The 18,113-nt window shown below is 35.6% G+C and overlaps 1 protein-coding gene across 1 annotated transcript in view; it reads left to right on the top strand.

The window, feature by feature from the left end:
• Nucleotides 1-18,113, top strand: part of CHID1 (chitinase domain containing 1) — a 96,496-nt gene that overhangs the window by 28,138 nt on the left and 50,245 nt on the right. Inside the window, exons 8-9 of the mRNA XM_083864184.1 lie at nucleotides 3,655-3,756; nucleotides 4,982-5,137. Of these exons, the coding sequence (XP_083720310.1) occupies nucleotides 3,655-3,756; nucleotides 4,982-5,137 (258 nt within the window). The remainder of the gene's footprint in view (nucleotides 1-3,654; nucleotides 3,757-4,981; nucleotides 5,138-18,113) is intronic.

Below are 18,113 nucleotides of genomic sequence, written 5' to 3'. Positions count from 1 at the left end.
AAAACCTTACAAACATACTTATCAGTAAAGCAATAATGGGAATTTTGATACATATGACTGCATGTGATTTGGAAGATTCGAGTAATAAACTTTCTAGGCTGTAAAACAAACCTGCAGTTATTTTAGACATGAAAAGATAGAACAGTAAAAAGAGACTGTGGAATTCTAAGCTGTGTATATGGAAATACCAAGGCAAACAGGTGGTTTCTTCTAAGTCTGTGATGTTGTCCCAATAACAGAGATTTTTTTATATACATGTGGCAGTGTGCCATTGGGAAATGTTGATAAATTCTCAGGAAATGTGTGCAAATAAGACTTATGCTCTCAAGGGAATCATCGTTCTGTGAGTCCTGCCAGGTTGCCATTGCTCTCTTACTTGAAGGGGAGAACTTGTAAAGATTATGGTGCATTTCTGAGGCTTTTTAGGGGAAGGATTTCCGTGGATGTTGTGTAAGGCAGCTTCTTTACTGTTTGTTAAAAGGAAAATACTTCAGAATAAAAAATGGTAAGACAGCAATGAACTGGAAGGGAAAATTCTCATTTTCTCTTTGCAGTGTGTTTTTGTTCTTCCACTACCTTTCTGCGCATCCAGCAGTCTCATTAGTGTTAATCATTTCCTTGCTAATTTCCCTGATAATTTCTACTTTTAGAATTTACTGTTGATTTTGTAGAAAGCCACCTCATGTATGGTCCCTTATTCCTTAAATGTTGAGCAGGAGTGACAAACACTTTTCAGATTAATTCCAGATACATATTTTTACAAGGTTAAGTGCGTATTTCTTACACTTTTTTAATAAATATTTTAAAATACCATAAAGAATAGATACTGTATCCATTAGAAAGTCTTCACCCAGAGAGTGGTTGGGAACAGGCTCCCCAGGGAAGTGGTCACAGCACCAAGCCTGACAGAGTTCAAGACATGTTTTAGCAATGCTGTCAGGTATATGGGGAAATTGTCAGGGCTGTCCTGTGCAGGGCCAGGAGTTGGACTTGATCCTTGTGGGTCCCTTCCAACTTAGCACATTTGATGAGTCTATGATTCTATGTATATTGTACAGAACTAATAAATGATGATGAAGCTTCTGCCACTTCACTGACTATTTTGGAAATGGTATTCAAAGCTTGGAAGAATGACAAGCTTTTGACTTAGGCTTGGAAAGTATTACTTTCATGGACTTTGCATATTCTGTGCCAAGTCTCCTGACTTTCTGTGCTGGATTTCTCAACAAAGTAGTCAGTAGAACATACCTGCCCTTGAGTTAAATTTGCATAAATATCAGAATGATTGGAAAAGCTCCAATTTGAAGTATAATAGGTGTCAAAAAATATTTGGGTTTTATTCTTAAGGGCCAGTTTTCTTGACTCAGAATGATTTTAAAGGCATGAATCAGATAGTTCTGGTTGTATTCCAATAGAGTTTCCCAAAGTGCTTGACTAGAGCAGAGTTGACTGGTGATGCTCATTGAATTGTTGAGTGGAGCTTGGTTTTTTGGAGAGTGCTGCTGTTTTAATACTCTACATTAATGGACAAAGTATATTCATTGCTCCTGGGCTTGTTCCAAGTTGGAAATTTGTGCCCTTGCCACTCAGGTGGCATTCCTTTGTAACAGAAGTAGTTGAGTTACAAAATTGCTTTGGAGAAAATTATGGCAATATCCAATTTAACCTGTGGGTTTCTTCTTAAGTTACACATGCAAATTTCATTAAAGTGCTACCCGGCTAAATCTATAAAGCAATCCAACTTGCCCTAATATCTAATACACATTATAATTACTTTTTATGTTTTTCCCTTCAGGAGTAATCACAATCAATTTACTGAAAATGTGTTTTTCTGGAGTTTGCATTGGGAAATTGCTTTGCCTACAGACATCCAAGTTGCCATGACATTATTTCAAAGACATATTTATTATTTTAATTCTTGTAGAACAACTGTAGTTTGCAATTGCAGTACATCACAAGCAGATAACTATAAAAAACCTGAGGTCCACCAGTAGGTTCCAGAAGTAAAGATTTTTTTCAAATTTGTTACAAACCTTGAAGGAAAAGAATGGGATTTCTCCTTCCTGTGACCAGTATATCACTGGCTTTGAAAATCCAACAGGCATGTTACGTGATTTAATCTGCCCTAGTTTGTAACCTGCATTTTGTTTACCTCTTTCCTGTGTGCTGTGGAACACAAAGTGTCCTTGTGAACTGATAAATGGACACTGTTATGCTCTGGTGATCCATGCAGCACATATTGTTGGATATAGAATTTGCACACTGATCCAAAAGGGATAAAGGTCAAAATATGTGATTTTTCTGTTTATTACTTGCATCTGTCACTGAACATCTTTTTTGGTTTTTACGCTTAATATGGAATGTGAGTGGTTTTAAAAGCATACCTTGCCTAGACAAGGCTTGGCTTCTAATTTCTAGATCAAGTAGCAGTTTCTGACATTATTGGGAAAGTCTGGATTCTCCAGTCTCTCTCCTCTGCTCTCTAGAGGAGTCTTGTACAATCCTGTAACTCTGCCTCTTAAATGACAGCGGTGCACCACAGAGTTTGGAGCTGTTAAATTGCATTTTTCGCCTTTTCTCTTCTCTTGCAATGTCTCCCTATGTACGCTGCTGTCCCAGATTATTCAGGACAATATCCTACTTCTCTACCTGTTTGTCTCATGTTAACATGCTTCAGAGTCCTCTGGTTGAGGACAGGGTTCTTCTGGCAGTAGCTTCTCCATTTTAGTCCAGTCCCATCTTTGCAATGTGATTAAGGCTGCCTTATGTTGCCTGCTGTGCTCTTTGTGCTGCTTTTCTGAAATTACAAATTCTCTTTGAAACAGATTCAGTGTTTTCAGATTCAGGCAACTTGTGTGAATTAATTATTTCCATCTTGAATGATTGAAGGAAGTCAATAGCCTCCCTGAGTCCAAAACAGATGAAATACACACCCCGTCCCCTTGAAAATAAGGTAGATATTAATCCAGGTCTATATTTTGTAAATCAAGAGTAAGCAAGAAAAAGACGGAAGAATAATTTTCCATATTTCATACCAAGAAATACTGAAGGCATAACTAGACTTTCGTCTAGAAAAGTTCATAGAATGTATTTCTTCTTTATTCTTCCCTGCCCAAAGAAAGAAATTGTTTTGTCTAAAGAAAACAGGTTTTCTTTTTTAAGTATGGTATAAACTGAAATTATTCTTTTTGAGGTTAATAAAAAAATTACCTTCGGTTTATATTTTTCTATTAACAGCTGCACCCATCCGTTTATTTAAGTTTGCCTGAGAGAACTGTCCAAACCAGTTCAACAGCCCAAGCAATTAAAGGTTTTGTAAAAGCTTTTAGAGTTCAATTGATTGCTACCTAAGGCAATTTGATTAGTCCACAGCCCTTATAACCACTATTGCAGCCATGCTAGAAATACTTATTTGGTAAGTATGCCATGAAAGTGTGATTCTTCCCACTGGCCAGCTACATGGCATTGAATTTTTTTTCTTAGCTGTTTATTACAAAAATGACACTGAAATACATAGTTTATTTTTTTTTGGTTTGCCACCTCAGAATTAAAGATTTTTCCTATGTGACCAAATTGTATGAAACTCAAAGGAGAGAATAAGTCTGGTTATTTTAGTAATTTTTCTGTTTCTTTCTTTCTTTCTTGTTTTGAAAGGACCAACCAGCCAGGAATGTTCACAAAGAAAGAATTTGATCAGTTGGCCTCAGCAATAGACAGCTTCAGTCTCATGACATACGACTACTCAGCACCACATCGGTAAGACTCCATCTGACATCAGAGAGATCATTGAAGGAGCTGATTCCCACTTAGGTCTGTTAAATCTACAGGACAAGTTCATTTCTTTCTAGTGAAGTGGATAGTGCTTTGTACTTGTATGATACAAAAGTTCTGGATTAGTAATTAAAATAGATGACTTTTCCAGAAGTTGTTAACTCAGTACATTTTTAACAGCAGTTTGTATCTGGGGTTTGGATATTATGAAAGACTTTGTACTCCAGCTAAAAAGGCATCTTTTTAAAAGGATAACCTGACACTTACTCTTTTACAGGCCAGGTTCTTTTGTTTTTGAGCACAATTCTGCAGAACAGGTACACTAGTAATAAAACTACTAATAATAACATTGTCAAACAAATTACCTTTAAGCAGTTGATACTTCATTTGCCTTTAAACATGAGCAGAGTTGCCAGCAACATGACTCTGCTGTATTAGCATGTTGAGTTTTAATGGCACAGATATTATGAAGGCTTTGAGGCAGATAATTAGTAGGAGTAGCAGATGTTGATATTTCTAAGACTGGGATGTGCTCTTCCTGTTACCATGCTAGTGAGTGCCTTTTATCATGTTAATGTTTGAGGGAGAGCCTGCTCTCTTCTCCAGTGAGGTAGGAATGGAATGAGCACAATATCCTGACATTACATACATGATGATTCAATTACTCTGTGTATTAGGGCTATAGTTTGGGGGGTTTTTTATGTAGCTTTTTGTTAGGTACTTTGTAGGATTTTTCCCATAAATATGTGTTACACTATTATTGAAATGTATCTTGCTTACCAATCATTAATTTTATAGTTCCTTCTGCAAGTGGTAGATTTTGTCCAGTATATTTTGCCAGTTTACAGTAAAAACATTGAGGGAAAAAACTGAAGTCGTAGAGAATATTGAATTATAGTGTAGGCATTGTGCAAGGCCCAGTAACAATGTGCAGGGGGGAAACCCCTTTCTTACCCCTAGGAAGGGATTCTGTGTTCCTTCACCTTAGAATTGAATCTAAAAGTCGAGAGTGGGGCAATCATGTTTTGTGTATCAGCACTTCAAGCTACAGAAGAATGTGTGTTTAACGTTGATGGAATTGTAGGTTCATTTTCAGTGATTTTTGTGTGCCATAATTTGGTCTTTAAAATTACACTGGTCAAAAAGAGAAGGCTAAGTATGAACATGTACTTTTTCTGACAACCTCTTTGATTTTTGCTAACCTTGACAGACCTGGTCCAAATTCCCCCCTTCCCTGGGTACGAGCTTGTGTTGAAGTACTGGATCCTGATTCAAAATGGAGGAATAAAATACTTTTAGGACTGAATTTCTATGGCATGGACTATTCTGCTATGGGAACCTCTGGGGAGCCAATTCTAGGCAGCAGGTAGGACTTCTCTGAATAGTAAGTACTTCTGTATGATATATTCTCATAAAAATTAGAAATTCACAAGTATTCTAGTTTAGAAATATGGATGAGTTAGCAACACAGAAATGGCAAAAGTGATGAATCTGCACATGCAATAGTAGCTCACCTGTTACGAGTAAGACCTGTAACTTCTGTTCCCTGTACAGAAATGCAGGTAGATGGCACAGTTATCCTGTCAGAACTCTTATGCAGAAATTGTTTGTGTAGTTTTCCCTCTTTCCTCTATTCATGCTTGTACATGCAGGTTGTCATCTTTGTGTTAAAAATGTTCTACAGTATTCTCTTATGCTCTGTATCATTTTGGGGGTTCCTGCAGTTGTCCTAATGATTCTTTCTCTAAGCTGCTGAAGTTGTTACCTGTTACTTTGAAATTGGATACTGGTTTCCAACAGTAATATGCCACAGAGTTTCTTTTTGGTAGAAAAAGCTGCAATAAGCTCACCTGGAGACAAAAAATCTATAACAAGATAAAGGGAAATATTCCAAAGCCAGCTTGAAATTTTATATTGAGTCTCAGAGGAAAATGGTTGTTTTTAGTTTTGGGTGATAAGCACCTGTAATAACAGTGAGCTTTGCAGAAATACAGTCAGAGTATGGTACATCCAACCAGTAGAAAGGCAAGAAAAACACAGTGAATTTGATAGGAAAATCAGGTTTGTTGAGAAATTTGTTATTAAATTCTAAAACAGAGTAAAGCCAGGTAGAAACAAACCTAAAGCACACAAGGTGACTGTTCTCACTTTCACAGGTTACTAAATTCATTACCCCGTTATATTTGAATGTAATAACAAATTGCTGTTTAGACATTGGAAAACTATCTGAGGTAGACTGTGTAAGGTAAGGTTGAATTTCTTTGTGTCCATGCCTACAGTTAGACAAACACTCTGTTATCCTTGCACCTGCTTTTGCTCTCTTCCTGCTTCTCCTTTGCTCTTTGCAGGAGTATAATACTGTAGACACAGTTTTCTTCCAGGGCTCATCGCTGAATTTGACTGAATAACAGAAAAGGGGAAAAATAAAGCCATTGTTTACAGTGAAAGCTATTTAGCAAGTATTCCAGAATGACTTCTGTAAAGTTAGTTTTGGTGGTTAGGCAGGAAGAATACTCAATAGTCAAAGCATTGTTGATTTACAGTCCTAATTATACAAGCTCAGCAAGATTATATAGCTTTACTGTAATATTTACAGCTCCTTCTGCAAATGGAGTGTAGCACTGTCTAGCAGAATAAAAGACTCTTGCTTTTTTCTGAACTGCTACTTTTGAAATTGTTTTCACATGAACTAGAATGGCATCTACTTTTTTATAGATTCTTCTGGACTATATCATAGTATTAATTCATACTTTTTAATTAATGGCAAAAATTTCCTAGCCAAGAGTCACATATGATTAAGTTTTACTGAAAGAGGCTATTTACCTGTATGTAGGATGCTGGTGCACAGTATGGTTCTGTTAACATATTCTTCACTGAAAGATCATGAGATTGTAGTTTTCCAGATATTTACCAGAAGCAAGGTTCTGGACAAAGTCTTTAAGAGGCTTTGAATTTATACATAAAACACATCGATTTTCCCTTTGCTGTGTTACTTGTTGGTTAATGGTTATGTTTATTTTTCCAGAAATATAGCTCCAAGCCTCCACAGTTGTATATGCCATATAGTAATGTAAAAGTAGAATAGATTCAAGGTAAAATAGCTTTAAAAAAGGCAACACTGACACAAAGAAAGCAGAAAAAAAAGGGGATTTTAGTGTAAAATAACCTTTCTGCCACTTAATTGGTATCAGGCCGTTTGTAAGGAAGCATTTTGACCTGCAAAAAGTGCTGAAGGATTGATTTATTTCACCTTTAAGGCATTGTCCATATGTTGTAATGATAGTGAAGCTGAGCTAAAGTACTGGTATTAAAATTAATTCAAAGTCTATTCAGTTAAGTGCAGTCTGGTGTGTGTCAACTTCTTTGTTGTAGATTTCTGCTCAAGTTTTTGCATATGAAATTTATTGCAAGTACAAGTCTCCAGCATGTCAGTGCTCCTTGGCACACAGTAAGGTGCACAATTTCTTATTGAAACATATTCATTGGAATCTGATCCTCTTTAAGAAGAGAAATGGAGAATTGCAGGATTCAGTTTCAAACTGTGTGTTTTCAAGTTGTTTGATGTCAGTGTATTATGCATCTTTATTGATTATTAGTAAAGTATGAGCATAGAATTGCATGCAGAATACAGAAATCTATGCTGCTCTCGTGTTTATGTTTTTCTTTGGAATAGGAATTATGTGATGAAAAGAGATGCTGAACATTGGAAGATTTCATTCACTACATATTTTTTCAGTCCAGAAATTCATAAAATAATTTACAGTAGAAATCCTATTTGCATAACTTATTATTTGGGAGTGGTTTTTTATTGCAGAATGTAATCTAAAGGTAGAAATACTTGCAAAGATATACAACCCTTTCATGTAATATCCTGTTTCTGTCATACACACCATAAGAAGTAAAAGGTATATATGTATATGCTTGCATGGATATATATCTATCTAGATATATCTCAAGATTAAATGAAATGAAAACAATTTTTCTCCTACAGCAGCATGATGTAGTTTGTCCTTGGGTGTTGTTACAATAGGAATTACAATTTATATTTGCAGCAACAATTTGTTTCTTAAAGCTCAGTCACCACTATTACTTATTAATACAATGAGTCAATCACAGAGATTACAGCACTTTCTGGTGCTTTAATCAACCAAGTACTGTTTGGTTAGCTGCAGGGAAGCTGCATTCCTGTGTATATTTTATTGTGACATTATTTTTATGAAATCCTAAGCTGGAAATAAAGGTGGTCTGTTTGTGATTCTCTAAATCACCTGTAGTGCTTCTGGCAATGTTTTCTGCCCTCTGGCTGTCAAGAATCAGGTGTCTGAATTGTTAAGATGCAGAGATGCAGTCATTCTAACTTTCTTTTTGTATTAAAATCCTGTAAGAGCATAATCATCTGGTGCTGCTGACTTGATTTTCTAGTGATGACCTTGTTCCAGCATGTCTTCTGTCGATGCTGTGAAGAGGAAACACTATTTCCTCTTCACCTTGCAAGTGTATGTCTTGGGTAAATAATTTTTCAGTATACTCTGAAGCTTTAGAAAAGGGTTAGTCTTTTTGAGAGATCTTTACCTTTGAGTCCTTTCTGAGACCTGCAGTAGGTCAGCAAGCCTCTCAATCTCATGAGCTTCTGACTTCCAGTGTACTTTTTCTGCCTTTAGCTATCTGTTCTACAGACTCTCTCTTAATCATTGAGACATTACATTTCAGTTGCAGTTTTGTTTTGCCTTCTCATGGGAGGTTACACAGCAGTATAATGCTGTTTTTCATTCCATGCCATCTAAAATCTATATCCATTATGACCTGGGCCAAAAGGGAACTGATAAACTTCATTGCTAGCTGAGAATTTAAAGCAATGTAAATCAATGGCTGTCATGTGGCAATGGTATTGCTTACGTTTCATAAATCAAAATTCTTTGTTGAGCACCTCCCTGCTAAGTTTCATGTGATCATGTCATTTTGTCCTTTCTTTTTTGTATAGTGTTGAAAGAGGGAAGATACAATCTCTAATGTTCCACCTGGCTCTGTGTAACTTTTGAATATATTCTGCATTCAAGCTCATTTTGTTCCAAATGTAGCCATTAAAAATAGATATGTGAATTACTCCATTATTTTGAAACAATGCTGTGTGTACTTACCTTTTATTTAAAGTAATCTGAATAAAGAATTTTATGTTAATTTTAAACATTTAAGAAGATTGATATAATAAATTGCCAGCTGAAGCAAGGGAGAAACTGATTTTACAATACATTGTGCTGTTCAGAGATAGAAAATAAAATTACTTGCAAGCTATGTGAGGATGTAGAGTTCTAGTGAGAATTTCATTGGCTGCTTGCCATTCTGTAAATACCACATAAAATGTGGTACTTAGAAACAGTTAGAGGTGAACTTTTTCTCTGAATTATCATGGCAGTGTCTTTATAAGCAGCAGTTTAAGATTTGGGCCAACTGTGACTCATGATTTTGTCTTATAGAAGTTAGCAAAAACCTTGTGCCAGGAGCTCTTTTACTTTTGAAGCTGCAAAGCTTTTACAACATTTCTCTTCATGGTGTAATTCTCTCAGGATTTCTGTTACTTCCCTGTCTGCCAGGATTCTGTATCCTGATTTAATCTATTTTGTTCATAGTTCATGGGATTTTGGGGAGATACTCATATTTCAAATAAACCAATGTACCCATTAGCTTTGTAGGACTGAACAGCTTGACCTGTTGTCCACCTCTCCTCTTCACTGAAGAAACTGCCAAGCTATTTCTTCTTAAATTGTACTGCTGGGCCAGATGGTGAAATCGTGGCAGTGATAGGAGGAAGTCACAATTGGGCCTGGAGTCAGAAATTATTTCTATATTACAGGTGTCTAAATATTTCAGGAGTGTTTCTAAAGTTTTATTCTCCTAAATTGCCTCTGGAATAGACTGGTATGTGTCTCTTCATAGTATATCTGTCCCTCCCTCCCTTTAGGAATGGAAGATGAGATTGAGCTGTTATCTGAAAGCGTAAGACTAGGTAATTCATGTAAGGTAGATAGAACATCTTACAAAGTAAAATTATGGTCATATTTCAGCTTATCCAAATTTACCTTGTGATGATAAATAAAAAAGCTGTTATAATTGTTTTTGATGTAAAACGCATTCTTATTTCTTTTGAAATGAGGGAAACGTGGCTTTTGTTTATTAGGCAAATAATTCATTCTCAAGTTCAGTTGTGCAATGGCATTGGCTGTGGGTGAGTGTGTATATCTCAGTGAATCTGCTTTAAAAAACTGGCCAGTTGTGATGTACATTTTAAATGGTGGGCATATTACTGTGAAATGTGCTCTTCTCTGTCTCCTGTGGAGTTTTTCAATAGTAAACTTGCTACAGGCAATATTTAGGCAGTTAAATATTAAAAAAAATAATAAGGATATAGTTCTTTACTGTCTTGTTGTTTTACTCCAACCATTAGCATGATGAAATTTGGAAAAATAGTTCTGAGATTTAAAACTAAGAGTCAGAAACCTTTATTGTAAGGTAAATTATTAATGTTCCTAGATTTGCATGTGGGTGTTTGTGCCCAGCGTGAAGTGATAGGAAGTCGTTGCTTTGGTAGCCCTATTTGGGCTTGTGAGATCACTAATGGTGGACCTAAAGGCAGTCCTAGCTCTGATTGAATATCTTCAGATACATGATGATTAACAAAGACTACAGAACAGATAGCACCATGTATGTATCCAGATCACTCCACAATGAATCCCTTGGCTTCCATTGCCCCATCCTCTCTCATGCTCAGTGCTGAAATTAATCATTCATTTTGCCTGGTGTTGGCTGTCCCTCACAAGACTCCTTGTGTGGTGTTCCATTGCAATTCATTTGGGAATGAGTGTGAAAAGGGCCTCCTGAAAATGCTTAGTGACTTCATACCTAGAGCTGGGTCAATGCACTGTGCTGCCTTGTTGGATTGTGTGCAGTATGGATTCCTCTGGGAATCTATGGATTCTGAAGGCAGGACACCCTCTTTTGGAGCCAAAGGACAACAGCCTGGGTGGAGTTTATCAGCTACACTTAGACCCACCCACCACTGACATGGCTGCATAGACTAAGGTGTTGGCTCCAGACAGCTGGATATATTTCCCTCTTATTTCTTAAAAGGGAAAGTTTTTTACCTTTTCCCAAAGTTAAAAAAAAAAAAAAAAACAAAAAAAAAAAAAAAAAAACAAAAACACACCAGATCCTGAAGTTTTGTTCTTTATTCTCTTTACTAGAAAACTAGCAGTAGTGAGATCATTTGTATTTTGTTCAAGGAGGTGCATTGTTTGATGTATAGTATATGTTTGGGGTTTTTTGCAGACGTGCTTTTCTTTTAAAAGCAAGTAGTATGGAGTTTCTCTGATCTTAAGCTGGTTTTTCAGTCCTCATTATCTAATTTTAACATTAATCTGTTCAGTGAATTTTAACTACCATGATTGTTGGCGAAGCAGTCAGAATTGAAATCAAGCTTCTATATAAATTTCTATAGGCCTATTGAAACTGATCTGAATATCATCAGCATAGATTTAAAAGTTGAAATTAACTTTCTTCATAACTTGAATGTAATTTCAGTTGGTTGAATTTATAGGAAGACAACTATATACTCCTTCATTTGCTAAAAAGCACCATTTCCAAAGCTTTATTTAGCAAGCTCTGAAATATAAAGTAATCCCTGATAAAGCACAGCTCTTTGCTTTTTTCTTTGTTTGTGAAGTTATGTCTTAATTACTTGGCTATGCATGTGCTGTCAAGTTGACTTCTACAAAAGTGGGGCTGGAGACCCCGTGCTTAAAATGAGTCTCTGGGGCTTTTTCCTTTGAGATAAGTCTGGTCTGGTCCTACTCAAACTGCTCATTAGCAGTTTGAGTGCTGCTCCGGTTGTTTCATCCAACAAAAGCATCTATTTTATGCACTCTGAGACTGCTCCATGGTGCAGACTAAAGCATGGTGCTAGATTTTATTGTAAAAGTTCCATCCTGATGTGAGCTGGGAGTTTGATATAGGCAGAATCACACATCCTAAATGCTTCCTTTCATTTTGACGCAATTCTTTTTAACATACGATGAAAAAATAAAATAAAGTTACAAAACACTGTTCTTTGTACATGGCAGTGAAAAAATTTCTCTAAAAATAATATTACATTTCTCAAGACTTTTTTTTTTGGTGCACAGTTCTTTCAGAGGGCAAGAATAAATGTGCATGTATATTGCAATTCCAGAGAAAAGTAGCAATCACAGCAGCAAAGTATTCAGAGTGATCAAATTACCAACAGAAGGACTCAATAACTAAGTGAAGAGCCAGTGTGGAAATATATAAGATTTAGGAATAGCTTTGAAGCCTTGAAGTAATACTTACAGGAAATAGTAATGGAGCATATAGCTATACAGTCTTTGAAGTAATAGAAGTGCAAATGTGTTCCACAACATTAACAGCTTTTGATTTGTGCAAACAGCTTGTTTATACTTGGAATTATACAGCAGAAGATTGAATAAGGTTTCTGGTGATAACATTCAGTAGTGGTACAATGTCCAATAATTTTTTTTCTTTATGATTTTATGAGCTATTTTAGTATATTAGTAATGCCAGCAAACAGAGTGGGGTTTTTCCACCCTAAATTAATTCATGCCCACATTAGGGAAATGGGTCTAAAAATGTTGAGTAATAACTCTTACCTAAAATAAGTTTTTGGACTTTGGGCTAAAAATAGGAGAGTTGTATTTCAGAATGTTGCTGGAATGCAGTGTTGTTCATGGCTAAAATGGAAATCCAGGCAGACTTTGATACTATGTCTACTAAAAATACAATATTATGAAAATTATTACAAATTAGTTATTGGGAAATTCAATGAAATTTACAAGACTATGGCCAAAATATATCTACAGATCCTAAATATATACCTTAGTTACCATGTATACCCATATAGTTCACTATTTCTTACAGTTTTATGTATGTAATTTTTGTGTTTAAACCAAATGTTGGTTTTGTTATGCCATTTTAGAAAGCAATTGTCTTTGAAAAAAGTAAAAATCTCTCCATATACTACATCTTGTATGTACTATATCTCCATATACTACAAAAGACAGTAGCTTCTGCCTTTTGTTATTTATCTGTCCTTAAGGTTTAGGAGGAGAAAGAAAATGCCTCTAGAGTGTTATTTCCTGTAAAGTTCAAGGTAACTGCACTGGCTGGCTTAGAGCAGGTACCTCCTCTTCACTGCTTGTTAGTGAGCATGCAAGAAGGTTAAAGAGAAGACTCTTCATTTCTGTGACCCAGTTTGTGTGAGACTGGAGATAATCCTACTGCCAGCCTCTAATACAGGATGGGCGTGTTGATGGCAGATGGTGGTTGTAATTTTGAATCTAAAATCATTTTCTACAATGGTTAAAATCTAAAGGAGATTGTCTTATTTTTAGGGTTTCTTTGTATTTACTAAATTTAGAGGCATTCATATTATACAGATTTATTTTTTTCCCATGTGAGTGAAAGCAAATGTCCCCAAGTCCTGAGCTTTGAGCACCAGTAAATTAAGAAAATAAGGTGTTTCCATCTGAGGAGGAGTTGTGGGTTAGAGATCTGTGCTTCGTACACTATTCATAAATCCAGAAATGTGTAAGACAATGAAGCTATCACTTTCCATATTCATGCACAGCTTTGAATGTGTTTTAATAGATAAATGTGTCATCTCCAATTTTACTGGATTCTACATTTTATAGTAAAGAGACACTGCACAGTTTGAGCACTCAATATAGAGGCGGAATGTATTTTAGCATTGATAGCAGAAGTGAAGATGCCTATTGATGATAATAATTATCTATTGAATTGGTCCTAGGTTTTAGCATTTGTGGATTGTAAGCAATGGACCCTGCATCTTTAGGGAGCCCTTTCTATACCAAACCTGGGAAACCAATATGGTCATTGCAAACTGCCACTGCTGAGCCCTCATAATCCAATGAATACATGAGGGAAAGCATTAGGGGGAGCATGTCTCTGCAGTCACCACTGTAATTTTGAGTTATAAATATAATGTGGGGGTCTCATATCACCTTCATTGCTGATTACTTACAAATTAAGTCTTACTTTCTCAGAATTTTAGTCTTTATTTTGTGGACACTAAGTCTTACTTGAGTCTAGGCATTCTTGTTTAGTTTATCCTGGCTTTGTTTCTATACTTGGGTTTGCATATTGAAGGACTCCTGAGCAATTCTGGGTTTTGTTGATGCATGTATCATTGGGAACATGAATTAAGAGACAGGAAAATGGGTAGAATAGTTAGAGATGAATGGGAAATTGTTTTTCATGTGTAATTGCTCTCACAGTTGACCCTGAAAATCAGTACTATAAGCTTCTCTATGTGTAAAATGGGTATCATGTTACAACTATTTAAATCTTAAGTATCAGTTTTTCTGTGAGCCTTGCTTGAAGATGCCATTTTTAGGATTTTAGAACTATGAGTTGATAAGGGTAACAAACACAGTGCTTCCATTTAAAGGCATAGCCAGTATGGCAGTACCTGTGGGAAACTTTTTCTGATTTATGTTCAAGAATATCTTAGCTATTATTTTTATTTTTCCTCACAAATATCATTGTGAAAGAAAACTGATGAATGTGGTGATGAAAACTGTCCACCAAAATCAGCATAGGCTTAAGTAAACCAAGGTAAATTTAAGTCAGGAGAAACTAAGGTGCTTGCTAAATATAATGTAATTTTAGTCTCTCCCCAGATTAAAAAAAAAAAAAATAAAAAAGGCCCTGTACTTCTAATAGTAATTTGTCAGCTTACAGGAAATTCCACCAATACATTTCAATCTGATCTGAAAACCTCTTTCCAAAAATGAAGAGTTTTCATCTTGCTTCTTACCCCTAGAGTATTCCTTGAGAAAATCCATAAAGGGAATATTAAGAATAAGATGTGCCTGGAACCCTGTAGCTGACTGGCAGCATTTATTTAGCAGATGTATTAAGAATAGTTGAAAATCTCTGGGTTTTTAAAGCAAAAATCTGATTCTGAATCATGAGCTTGCCTACAGTAAACCACTGTTAATTTCCAAAGGAAACCATTTGCCATTAGTCTTTCGTGAAATGCTCGTTATCAAGCTGCATAATAAAGGACTGATGGCATCCTTTACTATGTACAGGAGTGTCATCCAGGATAAATAGTATTTTATTAGAATCTCTTACATAGTACTGTGAAAAAGAGATGTTTAAATAGGAGTGGATTAGGAACATAAAATCTTCAAATGCATTAGTAGATAGATTTAAACAGTAGGAAGTCTGTGGCAACAGATGAAACAATTTGTTCTGAAGAACTCACTAATCTTTTACTTGAGCAGGAAAATATGTGTTTCTTAGTTGCTGTAAGGAAGAATAAATGCCGTCAGAAATAGTTGTAGTTTTAGAGCATGGAAAAAGAAGACATGGAGAAAATTACCTGGAGCCATTTGTTTCAAATGACATTAATGTGCATAATTTCACATGTGCTGCTCAGATTTCCACTCTAAATAAATTCCATTCACTTTCTCGAAGTTCACTGTACTTAGTTACTAGAATTCCCTTCTTTGCATTGGACACAATTTACAATCACCTCTTCTGCTCTGCTACATTTTGGCAGCTATCATTTGAAATTAGAGTGTTTCTGTTCACATAGAATTGATGGAAAGTTATCCTTAGAATTGTGGAGCTGTTATTTATGTACATTCTGTGTAGAAAAACCACCAAAGCAGCCCAGTGTAATTCACACTGATACTTATGGAGGGTTTAAAATTTTAAGAATTAGTTATTTCCAAAATTGTTTTTTCCATCTCCTTAGTGTCCAAATTCCAGAATGTGTTCACAAACCACTAGAGTAGTATTAGCTAATCTAGGGCATATTTGCTGCTTGATTGTTTATATTTTGGCCATTGTACTGAGTGTTTCTTGGATTCTGACATTAAATTACCTGCTGTTTAAATGTTTCTCTTCCTCCCCATGAGTTTGGAAATCTCTGCAATTAAAGTATTTTGGCAGCTTTAATTTCTTGGGTATCTGAATTTTAGTAATAGAATGTTTCTTGAGTTGATTTTTTTTTTGAAGATGCTGATTTAGACAATGAAACTCATTGTTCACAGGATAATGAATTTATTTCAGAGTTTATTTTCACATTAAAGTTTCACATTGGAACTTTTTTTTATTGTTATTAGGAATGAGAAAGACATTTGGTATTTACCTATTTTAGCGTATTTTACCCATAAAACCTGCATCCAATGAAAAGCTACTTGTTCATGAAAATGAGTCCTCAGCTTGCACAAAACCATATATAAAGACAAGAAGAGTGATCAGGGGAGAAAAGGCTGTTGAAGTTAACCTTCCCTCATTTATATAAACGTATAATTTGAAAAAAATGCTGTTATATTTATTTGTTCAGTACTATTATGTCAGTTTTAAAGCTGGTTTTACTTTCCACAGTCTAATTGTATTCTCTGATAGCCTGTTAAGGCTAAGTTGAACTAGCAATATTTGTAGAAATATGGGAAAAAAATCCTTGCAGTAATAAATCTGAGTCATATTTGATTAAAAAAATAGAGGTTGACAGTTTCTACACAGGTGCTGGGCCATGAAGAAAAAAAAATCCTGTGAAACAGTGGCATAAGTGATAGAATTATATACTTATTTACTGTAAAATGCTCAAATTCTGAGTTTGCCTTCTTTATATAGCTGCTTATTCCAGCGTGTGGCAGTGATTCGCTGCATGTAATCTTTCACAGCTGTTACATTTTAGAGCATCTTGCCATAAACAGACATTTATTTTTTAAGGGTGTCTAAACCCCAGGTGGTTGTAGTATTTAGGGTATTGGGTGTGAGGTACTGGGTGTGGATGACCATGTTGTAATGCTCTAGTGCAATCACACTAAATCTCCTTATTTTCCCTTCTTTTCTTTCCTCTGATTTTTTGCCACTTTAATAGTTGTAATGTAGTGACTACTCTTCTGTAGTTGTGTCTCCAAATTTAATAGAGTAATAAACCAATCATTTATCAATGGAATCCTTATCTAGAATTATTGTTCCACTATTTTAACAAAAAGGAACAGCACCGGATACTCAGTTTGTCCTGAAGTAGGTGTCAAATTAAAGGAATGGATTTGAGACCTTGACCAGAACTTCTGAATCTCATCGCCTGTGGCGATGTATACTTTTAACTAAATGATCTGCCTTACCTATTCCACCTCCTTCAAGCAATGTCTATTTATGTTTAAATACAGCTTTAATTATTCCAAGTTGAAGCTGTTCTTTAAACAGCCTGACCTTGGGACATGTGACTTCCCACCTTCAAAATGTTTTTTGCTGGGACGTTCAGACTGAGGCCCGAAGTCTTTTACTACTGGCTACTGCCAGCATGGTATCTTGAGGAAAGCAGTGCTGTGCAAATATTTGCCTTTCTTTTGTCAGTATTTTTATTAAATCTGTATTTAATGTGCTTCAATATGCCTGATAGCTAATGGTGTTATGCCAGGGGCAGCAAAGCCTCCCATCACCTCCAAAGCGAAATGCTGTATGGGACTAGAACTGTTCTAGAGTTTGGAAAGCAAATTATAGGAAAACCTATTCAGAAGAGGCATCCCTGGAGAGAGACCCATGTTCTTTTAGCTAGCAAGATTAAAAAATCAAGATTATGTTTCTAAAGGGAAAAGGAAGGAATATAATGGTGAAAAGGCAGAATTTTTAACAGATCTATACCTGCTCTTTTTAATTTCCTTTCTCAATGCTGTTGACTTCACTGTGAAACCTTAGCAGCTTATTTAACCTCTTCCTCTTTATTTGAACTGTTAGAAAAGCAAACATGTATGTATTTTGCTTCCAGGAGTATTACTGGTAAGAGATCTACATTTGAACTTTGGCAACTATTGAGATTTTTAATACAGATGGAACAGCTTGGAATTAATTTCAATATGCAGCTTGTGCTTTTGTAGTGATTCTGTATCTAAAATTGAAAAGATAAAATTAAACAACCTGAGGTGCATTTTTCTGAGCTATGGTGAATATAGGTAATGTAAAATTCAAGAACGCTCTGCAGTAATAGGATAATAAATATTTGGCTGTCACTGGAGACCTGAGCTGGGCTGTGCTTTTGTTTTGTTTTGCTGGTTTTGAGGAAGGAATAGCTGATCTTTCCACTGAAGGAAAAAATGTGTTTCACCTTACCCAGTAATAGCTTTCAATGATTTCCAGTTTCTTGAATTATTTCAATCATGTACATTTAGTCAGTTATATTAATTAATTAACATTTTCTCTCATTCTTCCTGATTCCTGATTTCCCTTAAAGGTTGTCTCTATTAACTCGCTTCCTGCCTTGTGTCATGCAGCTC

This window comes from Zosterops lateralis (assembly GCF_965231275.1).
Source record: "Zosterops lateralis genome assembly, chromosome: 6".
Lineage (NCBI taxonomy): Eukaryota > Metazoa > Chordata > Aves > Passeriformes > Zosteropidae > Zosterops > Zosterops lateralis.
This window is presented reverse-complemented; position numbering and strand designations above follow the sequence as displayed.